Raw genomic sequence first — 14934 nt, 5'->3', positions numbered from 1 at the left:
AATTCTCAGTCTTACATTAGGACCAAAAGAGTAATAGGCAATCCCAAAACCTACCATGGTTTTATGTATGTAAGGTGCAATATCTGTTCTGGTCCCGATAACATACCAGTAATCATATACGAAAATATTAAAATACCGGTACTAAATTTGTGTTACTTAAGAAGGAGCAGTTTTGATTCCTGCCTGAAAACTCTGTGACTATACAGTGCCCCGAGTGAAGTGCCGAAAACCTGTTCATCGATACACTCGAAAAAAGTAATACAATAAACATCTAGCCCTGGACATAATTTAAGACTTTTTTCAAGTACGAACATTTGACGAAAGTCATTCCGTCTTCAAGTAGAGCTGTCAAAATGCACTCTCTCTTCTTCCAAATGTTGTGGACACACTTTGCTTTATGATTTCGAATCTCTAAGAAGTACCACCCAAATGCGATGCTAAGATGGTCCCTTAAGCATGTTCATCGCTGATCGCTTTTCCGGTATAGTACCTACTTCCTCAAATTACCGCAATGATGAGACGTTAACACCAAGTTCCGTAAGTATGCTGTAGTTGTCCTTTCGTAAGATACAGTTTCTTGAAAAAGGCGTGATCGAGGATTTAGCGCTGATGGGACTAAAATTTCTGGACGGTTGATACGGGAAATCGTTTCTTCAAGGAACGGATAATGCAGGATTTTTCTAACGTGATTTAATTAGGATGCTTGCGGGACCACATAATTCGAACGGATAATACGGGAAAACGTAGTTTCCGGGAACTTATAATTGAGGTTCTACTGTATTGATTTTATGTCCCCCCTTACTTTTACGATTTTTAGAGATGCCAAACAAAACATACTAGGGTACGTGTTTTAAAGAAAATGGAGACAACAAACGTACAGAATTAAAAATTATGATTAATAAACACATTACCGCCACACCTGTAGATATCCGTAAATGTGGCAAACTTTCCTGTTATTAATAATATTAATACCGAGCTCGATAGCTGCAGTCGCTTAAGTGCGGCCAGTATCCAGTAATCGGGAGATAGTGGGTTCGAGCCCCACTGTCGGCAGCCCTGAAGATGGTTTTCCGTGGTTTCCCATTTTCACACCAGGCAAATGCCGGGGCTGTACCTTACTTAAGGCCACGGCCGCTTCCTTCCAATTCCTAGGCCTTTCCTATCCCATCGTCGCCGTAAGACATATCTGTGTCGGTGCGACGTAAAGCAAAAAAAAAAAAAAAAAAAAAAATAGTAACTCTCAGGTCACTCTGCTAGGTAGAGCTTTAATTGCTGTCCCTCGATATCTCGCAGAGTGTCACGTATATTCGCTACTGTATTTGGTACTACACATAGACTCCTTCTATACCCGGAGTCAACTCAAGTCCTAAGTGGTCCCTTTGATGTTATATGTGCTATAAATGCTTCTTACATTACCAATCAGGTTCAGGACGAGAACCGAGATTCAGAGGGGGGAAGAGGGGAAGTGTTCACATGTGGAAGGAAATTTTCCTCAGTTCTTCAGTTGATTGCCAGTATAACACATACGAGGCGCTGCTGAGGACTTGAGGTGACACCGACTATAGAGATTTGGTACTATAGATAAACATTATGCTTACCTTACAGGAAGTGCTGGAAGTGGCAGTCTTGTTCTCCTGAACAAATCTTGCTATGCTTCCAACACATTGGAGCTCTGCTGGAGAAATTATTTCCACCTTGCTTTGAATGTTGAGTTTTAGTTCTGCTTTTGTATGGAGATTATTGGTACACTTTGTATGTATATCTACCCCTTAGTCCCAATTCCTGATATAGGGTCGGGTATGAGGTGTGTTTTTAACGGCCAGATTCCCTTCATGACACCAACTTCATTTGAGAAGCTAATGGAAATGAAATGATTAATGGTGAATGAAATTGGGTAAGGAAATGCAAGGAATTTGTGGCCTACGGATAGGAACTGTCCTGGCATTTGCCTTGAAGTGAAAATAGAAATCGCAGGAAACCATTCTCACGACATTCTCACCCACTCATCTCCTAAATGTAGAGCTTGGTTCCATAGCCATAGGTCGCTGACACATGAAGCCGCTCTGCTTGATCTGATAGGTACACTTTACGCAAGTAAATATCAGGGTGTAGTAAGAATGGGGCTTCGAGGAGGCCACAATACTTCCCTTATAAGCTTGTCTTCAAGCACTTTGCTTATTGCAGTTACAGAATTAGCTGTTGTTTGAGGTCTTGCCAAATTTTGCTGAAACCTATCTTGCTCTTCACCATTAGCTCTACAATAAACACATGTTTGTTCAATGTACCACTATGAATTTACGACCTTCATAAAAGATATTGGACCGATAATCCTCCTAGCTCTAATGGCACATAAAACAATCCCATTTTCATCCTAGAGTGCATACTTGCCAACTATCCTGATTTATTTAAACCTAGGAATTTCATATTTGTCCGTATTGAACCGAGAAAAGGATGATAGGAAAACTTAAAATGGTCCACCTTTTCAATACAAAAATGTTATAGTTTATTTATAACATGTATTTGTACTTGGAACTAGTTTCAACGCTGATTTGCGTCATCATCAGCCAAAATGAGGGAATAGGCAAGCATTTAGGCATTTATATTACACAAGGCATTACATTAAATAATACACATCTTACAAGGAGATAAAAACAGGGACAAGTATAGAAACAAATGAATCGTTGAGAAAACAAAAGTTATACATATTAAAAAATAACCTTAACCACACATCTTGCAGTGCGAAAGTGTTCTTCTTGAATGATTCCTGAATATAAAACACACGTGCACACATTTCTGAAGAGCCAGTAGGCAGGACAAAGTAAAGTGAAACCTTAAGAGTTCTCATTTTTCTATGTTTTGACTAACTAATGAAGTCTCCTTTGAGTTCCTGATAAACATACAAAACAGGAAATTCTCCTTCACTCTCAACAATAGCTATAAAGGCCAACGGTAAAATTTCATTTTAAATATTGTGCAGAGACGTGAAAGCATGATTTTGAACATGATATAACTCCTTCATATAACCCAGTTTTTTACACAAGGTGTTATGTTAAATAATACACATCTTACGAGGAGATAAAAACAGGGACGAATGTAGAAACACATGCATCGTTGAGAAAGCAAAGTTATACATATTAAAAATAAGCTTAACCACACAACTTGCAGTGCGAAAGTATTTGCCTTGGATGATTCCTGAATACAAAACGCACGCGCACACACTTCTAAAGAGCCAGCAGGCGGGGGAAAAAAAGGTGAAACCTTAAGAGTTCTTCTGAGAAGAATTCATCATTCTTTCTATGATCTGACTAACTAATGAAGTCTCCCTTGAGTTCCTGATAAACATACACAACAGGAAATTAAACAATACACATCTTACAAGGAGATGAAAACAGGGAAAGTTATACATATTAAAAATAACCTTAACCACACATCTTGTAGTGTGAAAATATTCGTCTTGAATGATTCCTGAATACAAAACACACGCGCACACATTTCTGAAGAGCACGCAGGCAGGAAAAAGTAAAGTGAAACCTTAAGAGTTCTTCTGAGAAGAGTTCATCATTTTTTCTATGTTCCGACTAACTAATGAAGTCTCCCTTGAGTTCCTGATAAACATACACAACAGGAAATTCTCCTTCACTCTCAACAATAGCTGTAAAGACCAGCGGTAAATTTCATTTTAAATATTGTGCAGAGACGTGATAGATATAGATACGTGATACGATATAGATTCGACAAACGTACAGTATTAGATGTACTAACCATGTTTGAAAACGAATTACAGAAATATAATAATCGAGGATCACCCATACCTCCAATAATACAGTTGCTAATTTCGTTAAGATTATTTTTTAATTTTACGCCACATCGACACAGATAGGTCTTATGGCGACGATGGGATAGGAAAGACCAAGGAATGGGAAGAAAGCGGCCGTGGCCTTAATTAAGGTACAGCCCCCACCAGCATTTGCCTGGTGTGAAAATGGGAAACCACAGGAAACCATCTTCAGGGCTGCCGACAGTGGGGTTCGAACCCACTATCTGCCGGATGCAAGCTCACAGCCACGCGTCCCTAACCACACTGACAAATCGCCCGGTCGTTAAGATATTATGCTACAGGTATAATTATTGTTACCGGTACTATAGCGCAAAGTTTTTGCACTTTCTACTCATCGTGTTATCTATTTAGGTTAAGGGATGATCAGCACAGATTAATGCATTCTTATGGTAAATACAATAGTCTTTCACACTTCATGGTTTTCAGGTAACTTCCAAATTGATTCCCCTCATTTACGAGGAGTAAGCCAGCCCCCAGTATGTAGAATAATCAAAAGAATATCGAATATCGATCCTGACTGCCCGAAAGAGACCACAGTTTGTTTCATTCCCAAATGAAGCTGAATGTCGAAATGATGCGCGACGTTTGTATGAAAGATCCCGATTCCCTGGAGTGTTTGGAGCTATTGATTGCACCCATGTACCAATAAGTCCAGGTGGCAACCATGCTGAGGTTTTTCGTGATAGGAAAGGGATTTTTAGTTTCAATTATCAGGGCATAGCCAACCACGAGATAAAGTTTATTGATTTCGTTTTCAGCCATATCTTTCTTCTCTTTCATAGTTCTAGTAACACCTCCCTTTCATAGTTGTTGAAGGCAATTTTTTCTTTCCATCCATCGCCGAGAAATAAAAATTAACTGTATTAACTGGATCTATAACGCAGGAAACAGCTGAATTTCTTCTTCATCTACCTCTTTATTAAGAAAAAACATTGAGTGATGCTACACTGTTCTTCCATTGTTTTCATTGCCAACTTCATATCTAATTCTTCACATCGTAACTTACCAAAGTCTACTTATGCCAGAGTCTACTTTGTAAAAGTTGCGTTTCTGAAACAGACTTCCACGAAACTCACCTAAGCGAACTTACGTAAGTCAAAGTCAAAGTCACGTTCATGAATACGACCCTAAGTCATCTATTACATAGCTCTCAAACCGAGGCCTGTAAGTCATTGCTGATTCCAGCAATTTGGTTTTAACAAGTCCTTCATCACACGTTACGTTTTTTTGGGATGCGTCCTAACTTCATACTGCTGTAAGGATTAGGGCTAACAAATACCACAGGTAGGGGTAAGCAACTGATAGTGTTACGCATTACAAGTGATGATGGTTTTGTGGAGGGTGGTGATCTTGTGTTTGAATCTAAAAAATTGGAGACTATGGTGATCTGTGTTAGTCTAAAATACTGAGACTATCATGATGCAATGACTGGTGACATTTAAATTGTGGTTTCAAAGAATATTACCAAAGTTGATGCACGGTAGTGTTATCATGTTAGACAACACTCCTTCCAACTAAAATAACCAGTAGAACTCAGAATATATTCATAAGTTTGTTAAAGAATAGTATAGAATATTTACACGTACAATTTATAGCTTTTTATAGCCTAGAAGTCATGTTCATTGCGCAAAATTTAAGGTAATCGCATATTGGATTTTATACTGTAAAAAAGGGGGGTCTAATACGCGAGTAAGTATGGTATCTAATTGTATACATTCTCGAAATGTGGGTATATTTTTTGTAAACCATCGATAGCAGGTGGCCGAAGAGATTGGGAATCCTATTTCAAACAAGAGAATTTTGAATTCTGTGATGGCCGATTTTTGTGCGGTGAATGTACCTCGCACAGTGGTGTCCGAAAAACCGAAAATGAGATGTCTTTCTCATGTACACTTTATTGTTATTCACAAATGCTCCTTTTTGTCAGCATTTTACGTAAATAAATCAACTCTTTGAAATTGTCTTCAACTCCGTTACTGTAGAAGATTTCTTTACTTGTCTCTTCCTTATTATAAGTTCATCCTCCTGTTCAGGTGGGTAAACTACCTGTGTTTTCCTCTTGAAGAATTTTTCAACTACGCCAAAATCTCTTGTCACATGGAAGAAATGTATGACCTGGTATAACAAACTTATGTTCAGTTTCAAGCCATCCACAATCAGTCAAATACTGCCATAATCCCATTATTGTGAATTTTTTTTTGACTGACACTAAACTATTCATTTTTAAATACCATCAGCAATCTGAGGCATGGCAAATACACATTCACTTGACTGGAGACCGTACTTCAACGAAATTCCTGAGGTAGTGTATAAGAATTTCTATTACATGTTATAAATCTCATTTTTGGTCCACATTGAAAATTTACGGTTCAAAAACAATAAAGGTGTTTTTTAACCCACCTATTCAATACTTTTATTTTCACTTATAGTGGTTACATAAACAGACTATCAGTTAAATGGGACATTTGAGGGCGAAACATGATGGAAGAGGAGTGGTGGAAGGTGGAGAGGTGCCTTAAATGCTCCAGTCTGGCAGGGGCTGGATAAACCATTATAGCCATTATTAGCTCTCAGACTTTTATTAATAATGCCATGCATTGCTAAGAATGCACTTTTGCATCACTGAAGTTTTGAGCCACTTTCCAGATCCTTTGAAAAGTACATAAAGGTTTTTTTCCTTTGTATAAAGATGTACCCTTTCTTGTAGGCCTTTTTACAGCTGTAGCTCTCAATGAAGCCTTGTATGTATGCATTTTGGTTGTCATAATAAGACCAGAAAAACAGATTGTGAAACGAAGATGTGTGAAAGGAGATCGGAATGGAAAACTTAAATGAGAGAATTGGTAGGAGTACACTATAATGGTTTGGATATGTAAAGAGGATGGAGGAGAAAAGAATACCAAAAAAGATGATGGTGATGTTTAAGGGAAAGAGAATGAGAGGGAGACTAGAACAAGGTGGAGTGATTCAATAAAGAGGAGTGCAAATGAAGAAACCTGGGGAGAAAATGATGGAAGAGGAATGGTGGAATGTGGAGAGGTGCCTTAAATGCCCCTACCAGGCAGAGGCTGGATAAGGTAACTTATGAAGTCACAAACAAACAGTTTCCTCTGTTTCTTGTGACAATGCACAATACACAGTGGATGCAGTTTTGACAGCAATTCCATGTCACTAAGCTTCTTACTTGGAATCACTTTTTCAGAAGCTAAGACATATTCCTTTCCAGTATTGAACAAAATTTCATTCCTTACATTCTTCCACTTGTGAACATACTTTTTTCTTCTTAGATTTAGGCATATGACCTGTTTCACTCTTCTGTCGGCACAAACAATTGGTATATCAGCAATCCTTCAGCAACTGCCAGATAGTGAACAGCTGTTGCAAAGACATGAATACGATTATGTGCTTTGAGTTGGGATGGACCTTTCTTCTGCTCGTGCACAACAATATTGGAATCCCCTAACAAATTAACTACCTCGTACACTCTTGCGAAGCAAGTTATTACTATGAGCTTCTACATACTAACAGACGATGGCCCCAACTTACTAAAACCTTACTAAGCTCCCTTTCTGTCAGCAGTTGGAATGGACGGTTATACCACTGTAACCCTCAGTTTCAGAGCACTACTTACACTTGAGATACAAATCATCTTCTGTAACTTTTGCAGCTAGCTTGAAACTGAGTTTCTGTTGCTGTATCAGTAGTTCCTCTGTAAGGAATACCTTTATATGAACAGAGGATAGGCCAAATTCTGTAGAAATTTTTTGAATAGATGAACTGGATCTGGTATAACATAAATCTTCTGATTTTCGTCACTAGGATACTGGAAATAACTGTTTCACAATGATATCCTGCTGTTATACCTTCACTACTTCAAAATCTGTGATTGGGAGAGCACATTTCTCATTGAGACATCTTTCTTGGGTTTTCTATATAAATGCAATATTTATATTGAACTTGTGTGTTGGAGTGACTGAAAAGCTTTTTAGTTACATTAAACTGAGTCGAGTTGGATAGGATACTCATAAGCATTTGAATTGGATATAACTGCTGTAGTGGGAAATCGTGCTGTACTTGGCCTGGCAAATGTAATAAGAGGGCGTGGCATGAAACAGCTCGTTATCAGAACAACGGAATAACATTTCCATATCAGGATGCAAATGTAATAAATATGTTCAGTTCTTTTTTTTATCTGTTTGTGCTGACATCACAAGAAAACGCATTAACAGAATTTGACATCACTGGAAAAACACGTAACAATTTCTCAAAAATTATTTTCTATAACTATTATTCTAGTTAACTATCTAAACATTTAGGTTTCATGCATTTTTATTGTGAAAATAATGGGGATGCTTCATGATTATTATATTATACATTTCTGAAACTTTCAAATATATCCAGAAATATTAGTTCTATTTACAACATGCATAATAACAACAATGATGGAAAATCTAAAATACAGTCGTTCATGTCCAACACATTTTTACTCCATCACAATGACGGGTCGCCGTCGGCTAGCTCAGATCGTGAGAGCGGTTAGATTGGCCACGGTGTCTTGTCAATTCATTGCTAGAAAACGATGATGTGTGAACAGCCATACCATCCGAAACCATCTCCTCACCATGGGGTACAGGAGCATTCATCCCACGAGGGTACCTCTGTTCAACACCTGTCACAACGCACAAGGACTGGCATGGACAAACAAAGGAACACTGCCGTTGGACGCTCGAAATATGGAAAAAGTCCATCTAGACAGATGAGTCAAGGTACTAGTGGGCACACGTCGATGGCCAGGTATGTGTGCTTCATCAACCACATGAGGCAATGGATCCCTCTTGCCAGCAGGGTACAGTTCAGGCCAGTGGTGGTAGTATCCTCAAATAGGGACTGTTCATGTGGGATGAAATGGGAATGCTGGTACATTCTGACAATGTCCATCACCAGCAAACGTTACAAGAAGATGCTGGCAGATCATATTCATCCCTTCGTTTGCCTCCAGCACCCTGCAGGCGACCTGTACCTACAGCAAGGCAATGCTCCAAGCCCATCGCTTCTGAATTGGAGCTGACTGGTTCAATGAGCACTCCACGGATGGCTCCCCAAGGAATCCTGATCTCAATCCCATTGGGCACATCTGGGATGCTGTCGATAGATGTGCATGACCTGAGCTGTGCTCCGACCAATCTTCGTGGATTATGGGAGATTGTGCAACAATCATAGATCAGCATGGCTCCCATATCACTTCCAGTGTCTTTTGGAGTCATACCTCATCACATTGCCATTGTCATCAAGGCAAAAAATCCGACTCCATGGCTAAATCCCATTATTATTATCAAGGCAAAAGGAGGTGCTACAAACTACTAGTCAGTTATCTCTAATTCAGTTTCTCATGAGTTTAAAGTGGTATTTTAGCAAATACAGTAGAGACAATACGCAACACTTCTGGATTTAGCATTGTTAAAATGGGAGACAAGTCGCAAGTTGCACTCCTAGTGGCTTGACTTGAAAATTTGCACTAATTTCAAATATCAGTGGAGATGTATATACAGAAATGGATAAATAAATTATGTTTAGAAAGTGTTACCAAGTTATTAATTTCGAAGTTGCTAAAGCAATTCTGGATAAATGAATGAAGAATTACTTAACAGGTTATTATTTAAAAACTGAAATTAGACATATAATTAAGATGTGAAATGGGCTGCTGTGAAAGGGATTGATCTTTCATTTATGCATTACTTTTTTAGCTTTAGAATTCCTGCCTGAACGTTCACGGCTAGATTTTTCTTTTTTCTCATTTAAAAGCATTGTATCATCATATTAAAACACTTGTCAACAAAAATATCGGCACATTCCTTACACACATGATTCAATGAATTTACATTTAAGAGCTGGACAATTTTCCTTTTAACTTGAAGCCTACTAAGGGCCAGTTCTACCACCTACTGGTAAAGTAGTGCGTAACTTGCCCTCGTTACAAGTTATAAATCTCATTTTACAACCGTATTGGATTTCAGAATAAGAAATTATTATATTACTAAAAACCACCTTTCCAATATACAGTGTCCTTTATATTTAGGATAAAACCATTTAATTACGAATAGTACATGTTTCGCTCAATCTTAGTGAGCATCATCAGCTATAGATAACATAAACCATGGTGGGTCAGGGCCTTGATCCTGGTATATATAACAAAAGAATGTCTAAGATACATTAATAAAATATGAATTTCAACAATTTAAAAATAATCAATAAGATTATATTATGTCTATTAAAACAAATTGATCATTAAAATTGCTTAAAATGTAAACTGGAATTAATGACTTTAAAATGTTACTATAGTATGTAGTGATTAGATGTTCGTATAATCGTTGACCATTATATCTTCGCTCAATTGTTAAAATTCATATTTTATTAATGTATCTTAGACATTCTTTTGTTATATATACCAGGATCAGGGCCCTGACCCACCATGGTTTATGTTATCTATAGCTGATGATGTTCACTGAGATTGAGCGAAACATGTACTATTCGTAATTAAATGGTTTTATCCTAAATATAAAGGACATTGTGTATTGGAAAGGTGGTTTTTATTAATATAATAATTTCTTAACTTGCCCTCCGCGTAAAAGGATGTTTCCGTTCGACCACTCCCAGGTAGCGCTATTGGCAGCATAAAACGTTGTTACCGGGCGCGTAATTTATCGGCCACTTCGAGGGCCTGATAAGACTTGACCTGCCGGGCAAGTTTTGAGAGCTGAACATTATTAGCTGTAATTCTTGTGACATACAACACAAATTAGCTTAGTATACTGAAAAAAGCATTACACTCTAACAGTGATCGATATTGTATTGCAGGATGTTGAACATTAATGCTTCCTTTGAGTTGCAACGGTCACACCAGCCTCTCGCATCGGTAGCGTAGGGAACACATTTTAAACGTCAAGCTTTCGCAAAGAAACTCGAAAAGGACATAAAATCAAAACCTATTTGGAAATAATTTCAAATGGCATTTAATTTTCTACTTTTTCAGGTTTCAGACACCAGGTATGACTTAGTCCTACGTATCCCACTTATCCATGCTTCCTAATGCGCTCAGTTCATAATACAAGGTTTGCAGGTTTGAGTCTTCATTATGACGAATCTTTTTTATTTTCATTATTAGCGTTGTATTAATCTGTATGTCTCATTACATACGTTCTTTTGTTAATAATATATTTCATTGAAATGTTTAATCACAATATTATGTCTACTAGGAAACTGCTTTATATGTGTGCTAATTATAGGAAGTGATGTTACGATTAATATAGCATATAGGACTGTCGCCCAGGTAGCAGATTCCCTACCAGTTTTTTACATAGTCTTCTTGTAAATGATTTCGAAGAAATTGTAAACTATTCCATACTCGAATTCCTCTTCCTATGATGGATATTTACCCCGGTTAGTTCTTTAACAGCACCTTCCAACTTTATCTTCATAAAGTTAAACATTAGAATGAAATGCATTATCAATAAATGGAAGCATATGGAACTAAATGAGGTCACAGAGCTAGTTGCAAATAGAGCGTCGTGGAGATACTTAATCAATTCATAGAAGCCTGCAGATAGAATGCTCAAAGGCAAGTCCGTAAGGAAAATGTGGGTGTATATACGTAGGCCTATATGGAAGCGCGTGAAAAAGAGTTAAGAACAACGGCAGGGAACGAAAATACATTTTTTAAATGTAAATTAGAAAGACGGTGAAAACCTGCGTACCTTCTATTACGGAGTGAGCGACTTGACCAGTCTACGACGAGAATACTTTCCAAAAACGCTGCCTTACATGACAGGTTATAACTGGCGTAAGAAAATGTAATCCATAACTCGTAAGACTCCCCTTATTAGGCTTTATGATGATAATCAACAGATGCAAGCACAGGAAAATAAGACAATCAAAATGAGCTTCATACATTTGACGATAGATAGCACCACACTCGAAAGCGAGAAATCGCTCAAAATCAGTCTAGCCAACTCCGTATATCGGTGTCTAGCTCTGGGTAGTTACCCAGAGCTTGCGCAGAGGTGGTTGCACGCAAGCTAAAATACCAGCTGATTTACACCCCCAGGTAGTTTACCTCCCGGGCAGCTGCCAGCCACTTTACCAGCAGATGGTAGAACCGGCCCTAACAGAAAGAAAATCTATAAATTTAGCCTCAAAAACATTCAAACTTTCCCTATAAGCAATACTTGCCATAATGCCATTACATTAGGGTAAAGCAAATTTGCATCATCATATTGTTTCAACAAAATATTTACATTTCTAAATCACCCATATTTTCTTCAGTGCTTGACAACGCATAACGGCATTCCAAATGGGGTAACTTGGAACACAAGCCACACTCATGCATATGTATTTTCCTGAATTAAATCAAACCCACAGATCACACCTACAACAACACATTGGTATTGAAGGTTAACTGCTGCACTGTACAATAAAATACGCGTATTATATTTTAAGCCAGTTAAAATATGGGTCGAGCAGGTCAGAAGATTATGAAGTACTGTAAAAATCTCTTTGTCACTGGAAGAATATATAAGCAAACACAATATTACATTTTCTTGTCACGAGGGAAACTGAAGAAAGACTGTGCATTCTTCTCTACTTCATAGTTACTGTAGCCAAACACAGCATATACCTTTCCCCTCATGTTGAGAGGAGATATCAAGGAATGATACACGCTACTATTTAATTGTGTCAACTCACTGAAAACGCATAAATTACACCAAAAACTTCACACACAAATACACGTGTTCTTATGACAGAATCAGTAGCTCTCAGGTCAATCCGCTAAAGAGAGCTCTAATAGCTGTCCCTCGATATCTCGCTGAATGTCACGTATTGTCTCTACTGTATTTGATTTTAGTCTCCCAAAGTTGACATGAATATAAAATAAATCTCAATTTAAAAAATGATAATTGATTGTTGTGCTTTTTTTATGCTACTCAGTAATTAGCCTTAGTTAGCTGAATCGAGTTCCATTGGTGGAAATACTTTTCACCATCAGAATGTTGGCTGGCAGGGTAGGAGAGGTGCTATACAATTTCTAATCTTTAGATTGCATGCCAAAAGCCTAGATTAAATTCCAGACCTCTCCGCAGTGTTCTTATGCTACGGGGGCATATAGCGCTGTTGATGGTGATTCATTCGGCGGATGGAGACACTAAGTCTTGATCAGATACCTTTGTGTTATTTGACAGGAGTAGGTTATGTGCTGACACCAGGTTTCACCTTCTCCCTCCATCATCATCATCATCATCATCCCACATCCAGATGCACAGGTCACCCAAGAATGTCAAATAGAAATACCTGCACCAGGTGAGCTGAATATGTCCTCAGATTCTCCTGGCACTAAAAGCCAGACAGTCAATCAAAGAATATAATGTTTTTTAGTATCATTTTAATAACCGTAAATGTAAGCAATTAACCAGAGATGTTTGAAGAAATTATCATCTCACTCTAATAGTAATATATTAGTTTTTATGAGAAATTTGTGACATTTTATAAAACATAATGACTTTCATCATCAGCATCAGTGACCATTATATGTTGTCTGCATTTATGGACATACTTTCATCACATTGCAGGCTTTTCTGCCTTTCAGCATTTGGTCTGGAGATTGAAGTGCCTGTGTAATACTCTATTCACTGTTAAGTCTGTGATCTCTTCTGGATCTACCTGCAGATTTTAATTGTTAAGAATGATGTTAAAGTCTTTTTTTATACACATGAACATTTGCAATATTCTGTTTTACTTGTAGGTAAAGAGATGAGATTATCTGAAGAAGCTGAGGAAGTTGCAACGTTCTATGCTCGTATGCTGGATCATGACTACACAACCAAAGAAGCATTTAATAAGAATTTTTTTAAAGATTGGCGGAAGATGATGACTAGTGGAGAAAAGGAAACCATAACTGACCTGTCCAAGTGTAACTTCAAGCATATGCATGCTTATTTCGTTCAAAAATCGGAAGAAAGGAAAGCAATGAGTAAGGAAGAGAAGAAGGTAAGTACATTTGGCATATTTCCACTTGGAAATTATGTAACAGCCAGTAAAGTCTAGATCTTCCAATTATTTCTGTGGATAGGATTATACAGGTCTGAGGTTTCATATTTTTAGCTTTTAGGTTCCTTATATTGGAAATTTTGACAAAATCAAATTTTTAACCCCATGTAAAAAAAAAACGGATGCATCTCTAGAGAATAATTTTCTGTTTACATGCAGTGAGGAAAGAGGTGTTTTTGTGATCAGTGTTGAGGTCATAGGTTAATGTAAATGTGGTTTAAAAATAGGATTTTGAACAAATATTTGGTTAATGTTTAGGTACTGTACATGCTCAGCTGCTGTGACAAGGAAAAGAGGAAAGCTTATTGAAGTGCAGTGTATAAGCAAGCTGCGTATTTATGCTGCAAATTAGCTTTTGTTTCAAGTCTAGCTGTTGTAGAACCTGACATATCAAGCGATTGGTACATGTCACCATTCTGAAAACATGGCTGCTGTATGATAGGGAATCGAAGGAAAGCAAATTACAGTCAGCTCTTGATAACTCTGACTAAGTGGCAGGAGATCTGTCAGAGTTATGAAAATTCTGTGTTTACAAAGGGAAATAAGTTGTACCTAAGAAATGAAAAGTAACACCGTATTTAACCTATACAGTAATAATATTACACCGAACTTCAATGAAGCAGGGTTATCAATACATACCAGGTACTGTAAAATGGAAACACAAATAACACAGCTAGGTATACTGGAACTATAAAACTGATACGGTACAGTACTAGCATAGCGAGTAGAAGGAAGAAGTGTGATCACTCCCCTAGTTCATCGGTTCCTCATCGCAGCATCCTAATATTTCGAATTAATAGTGATACTGTGCAAACTGTCCAAACACTCGTAAAATATATCATCCCATAGACTATGTTCACAGGAGAGGTTTTGTTCCACTACACTTTCAACTTGCACGAACACATTATAAACTGCTCTTGAAGGATGGTTGAGGAAAGTGCTGTCAGTGCGGTATTTATTGGTATAGTCCCTAATAAATGTGAGGACTACGGCAAGTA

General features: G+C 37.7%; 1 protein-coding gene across 1 annotated transcript in view; it reads left to right on the top strand.

Moving 5' to 3' along the window:
- Positions 1–14934, top strand: part of Top1 (topoisomerase 1) — a 296538-nt gene that overhangs the window by 165270 nt on the left and 116334 nt on the right. Inside the window, exon 10 of the mRNA XM_067145807.2 lies at positions 13632–13876. Within this exon, the coding sequence (XP_067001908.1) occupies positions 13632–13876 (245 nt within the window). The remainder of the gene's footprint in view (positions 1–13631; positions 13877–14934) is intronic.

This window comes from Anabrus simplex, chromosome 4 (genome assembly GCF_040414725.1).
Source record: "Anabrus simplex isolate iqAnaSimp1 chromosome 4, ASM4041472v1, whole genome shotgun sequence".
Lineage (NCBI taxonomy): Eukaryota > Metazoa > Arthropoda > Insecta > Orthoptera > Tettigoniidae > Anabrus > Anabrus simplex.
This window is presented reverse-complemented; position numbering and strand designations above follow the sequence as displayed.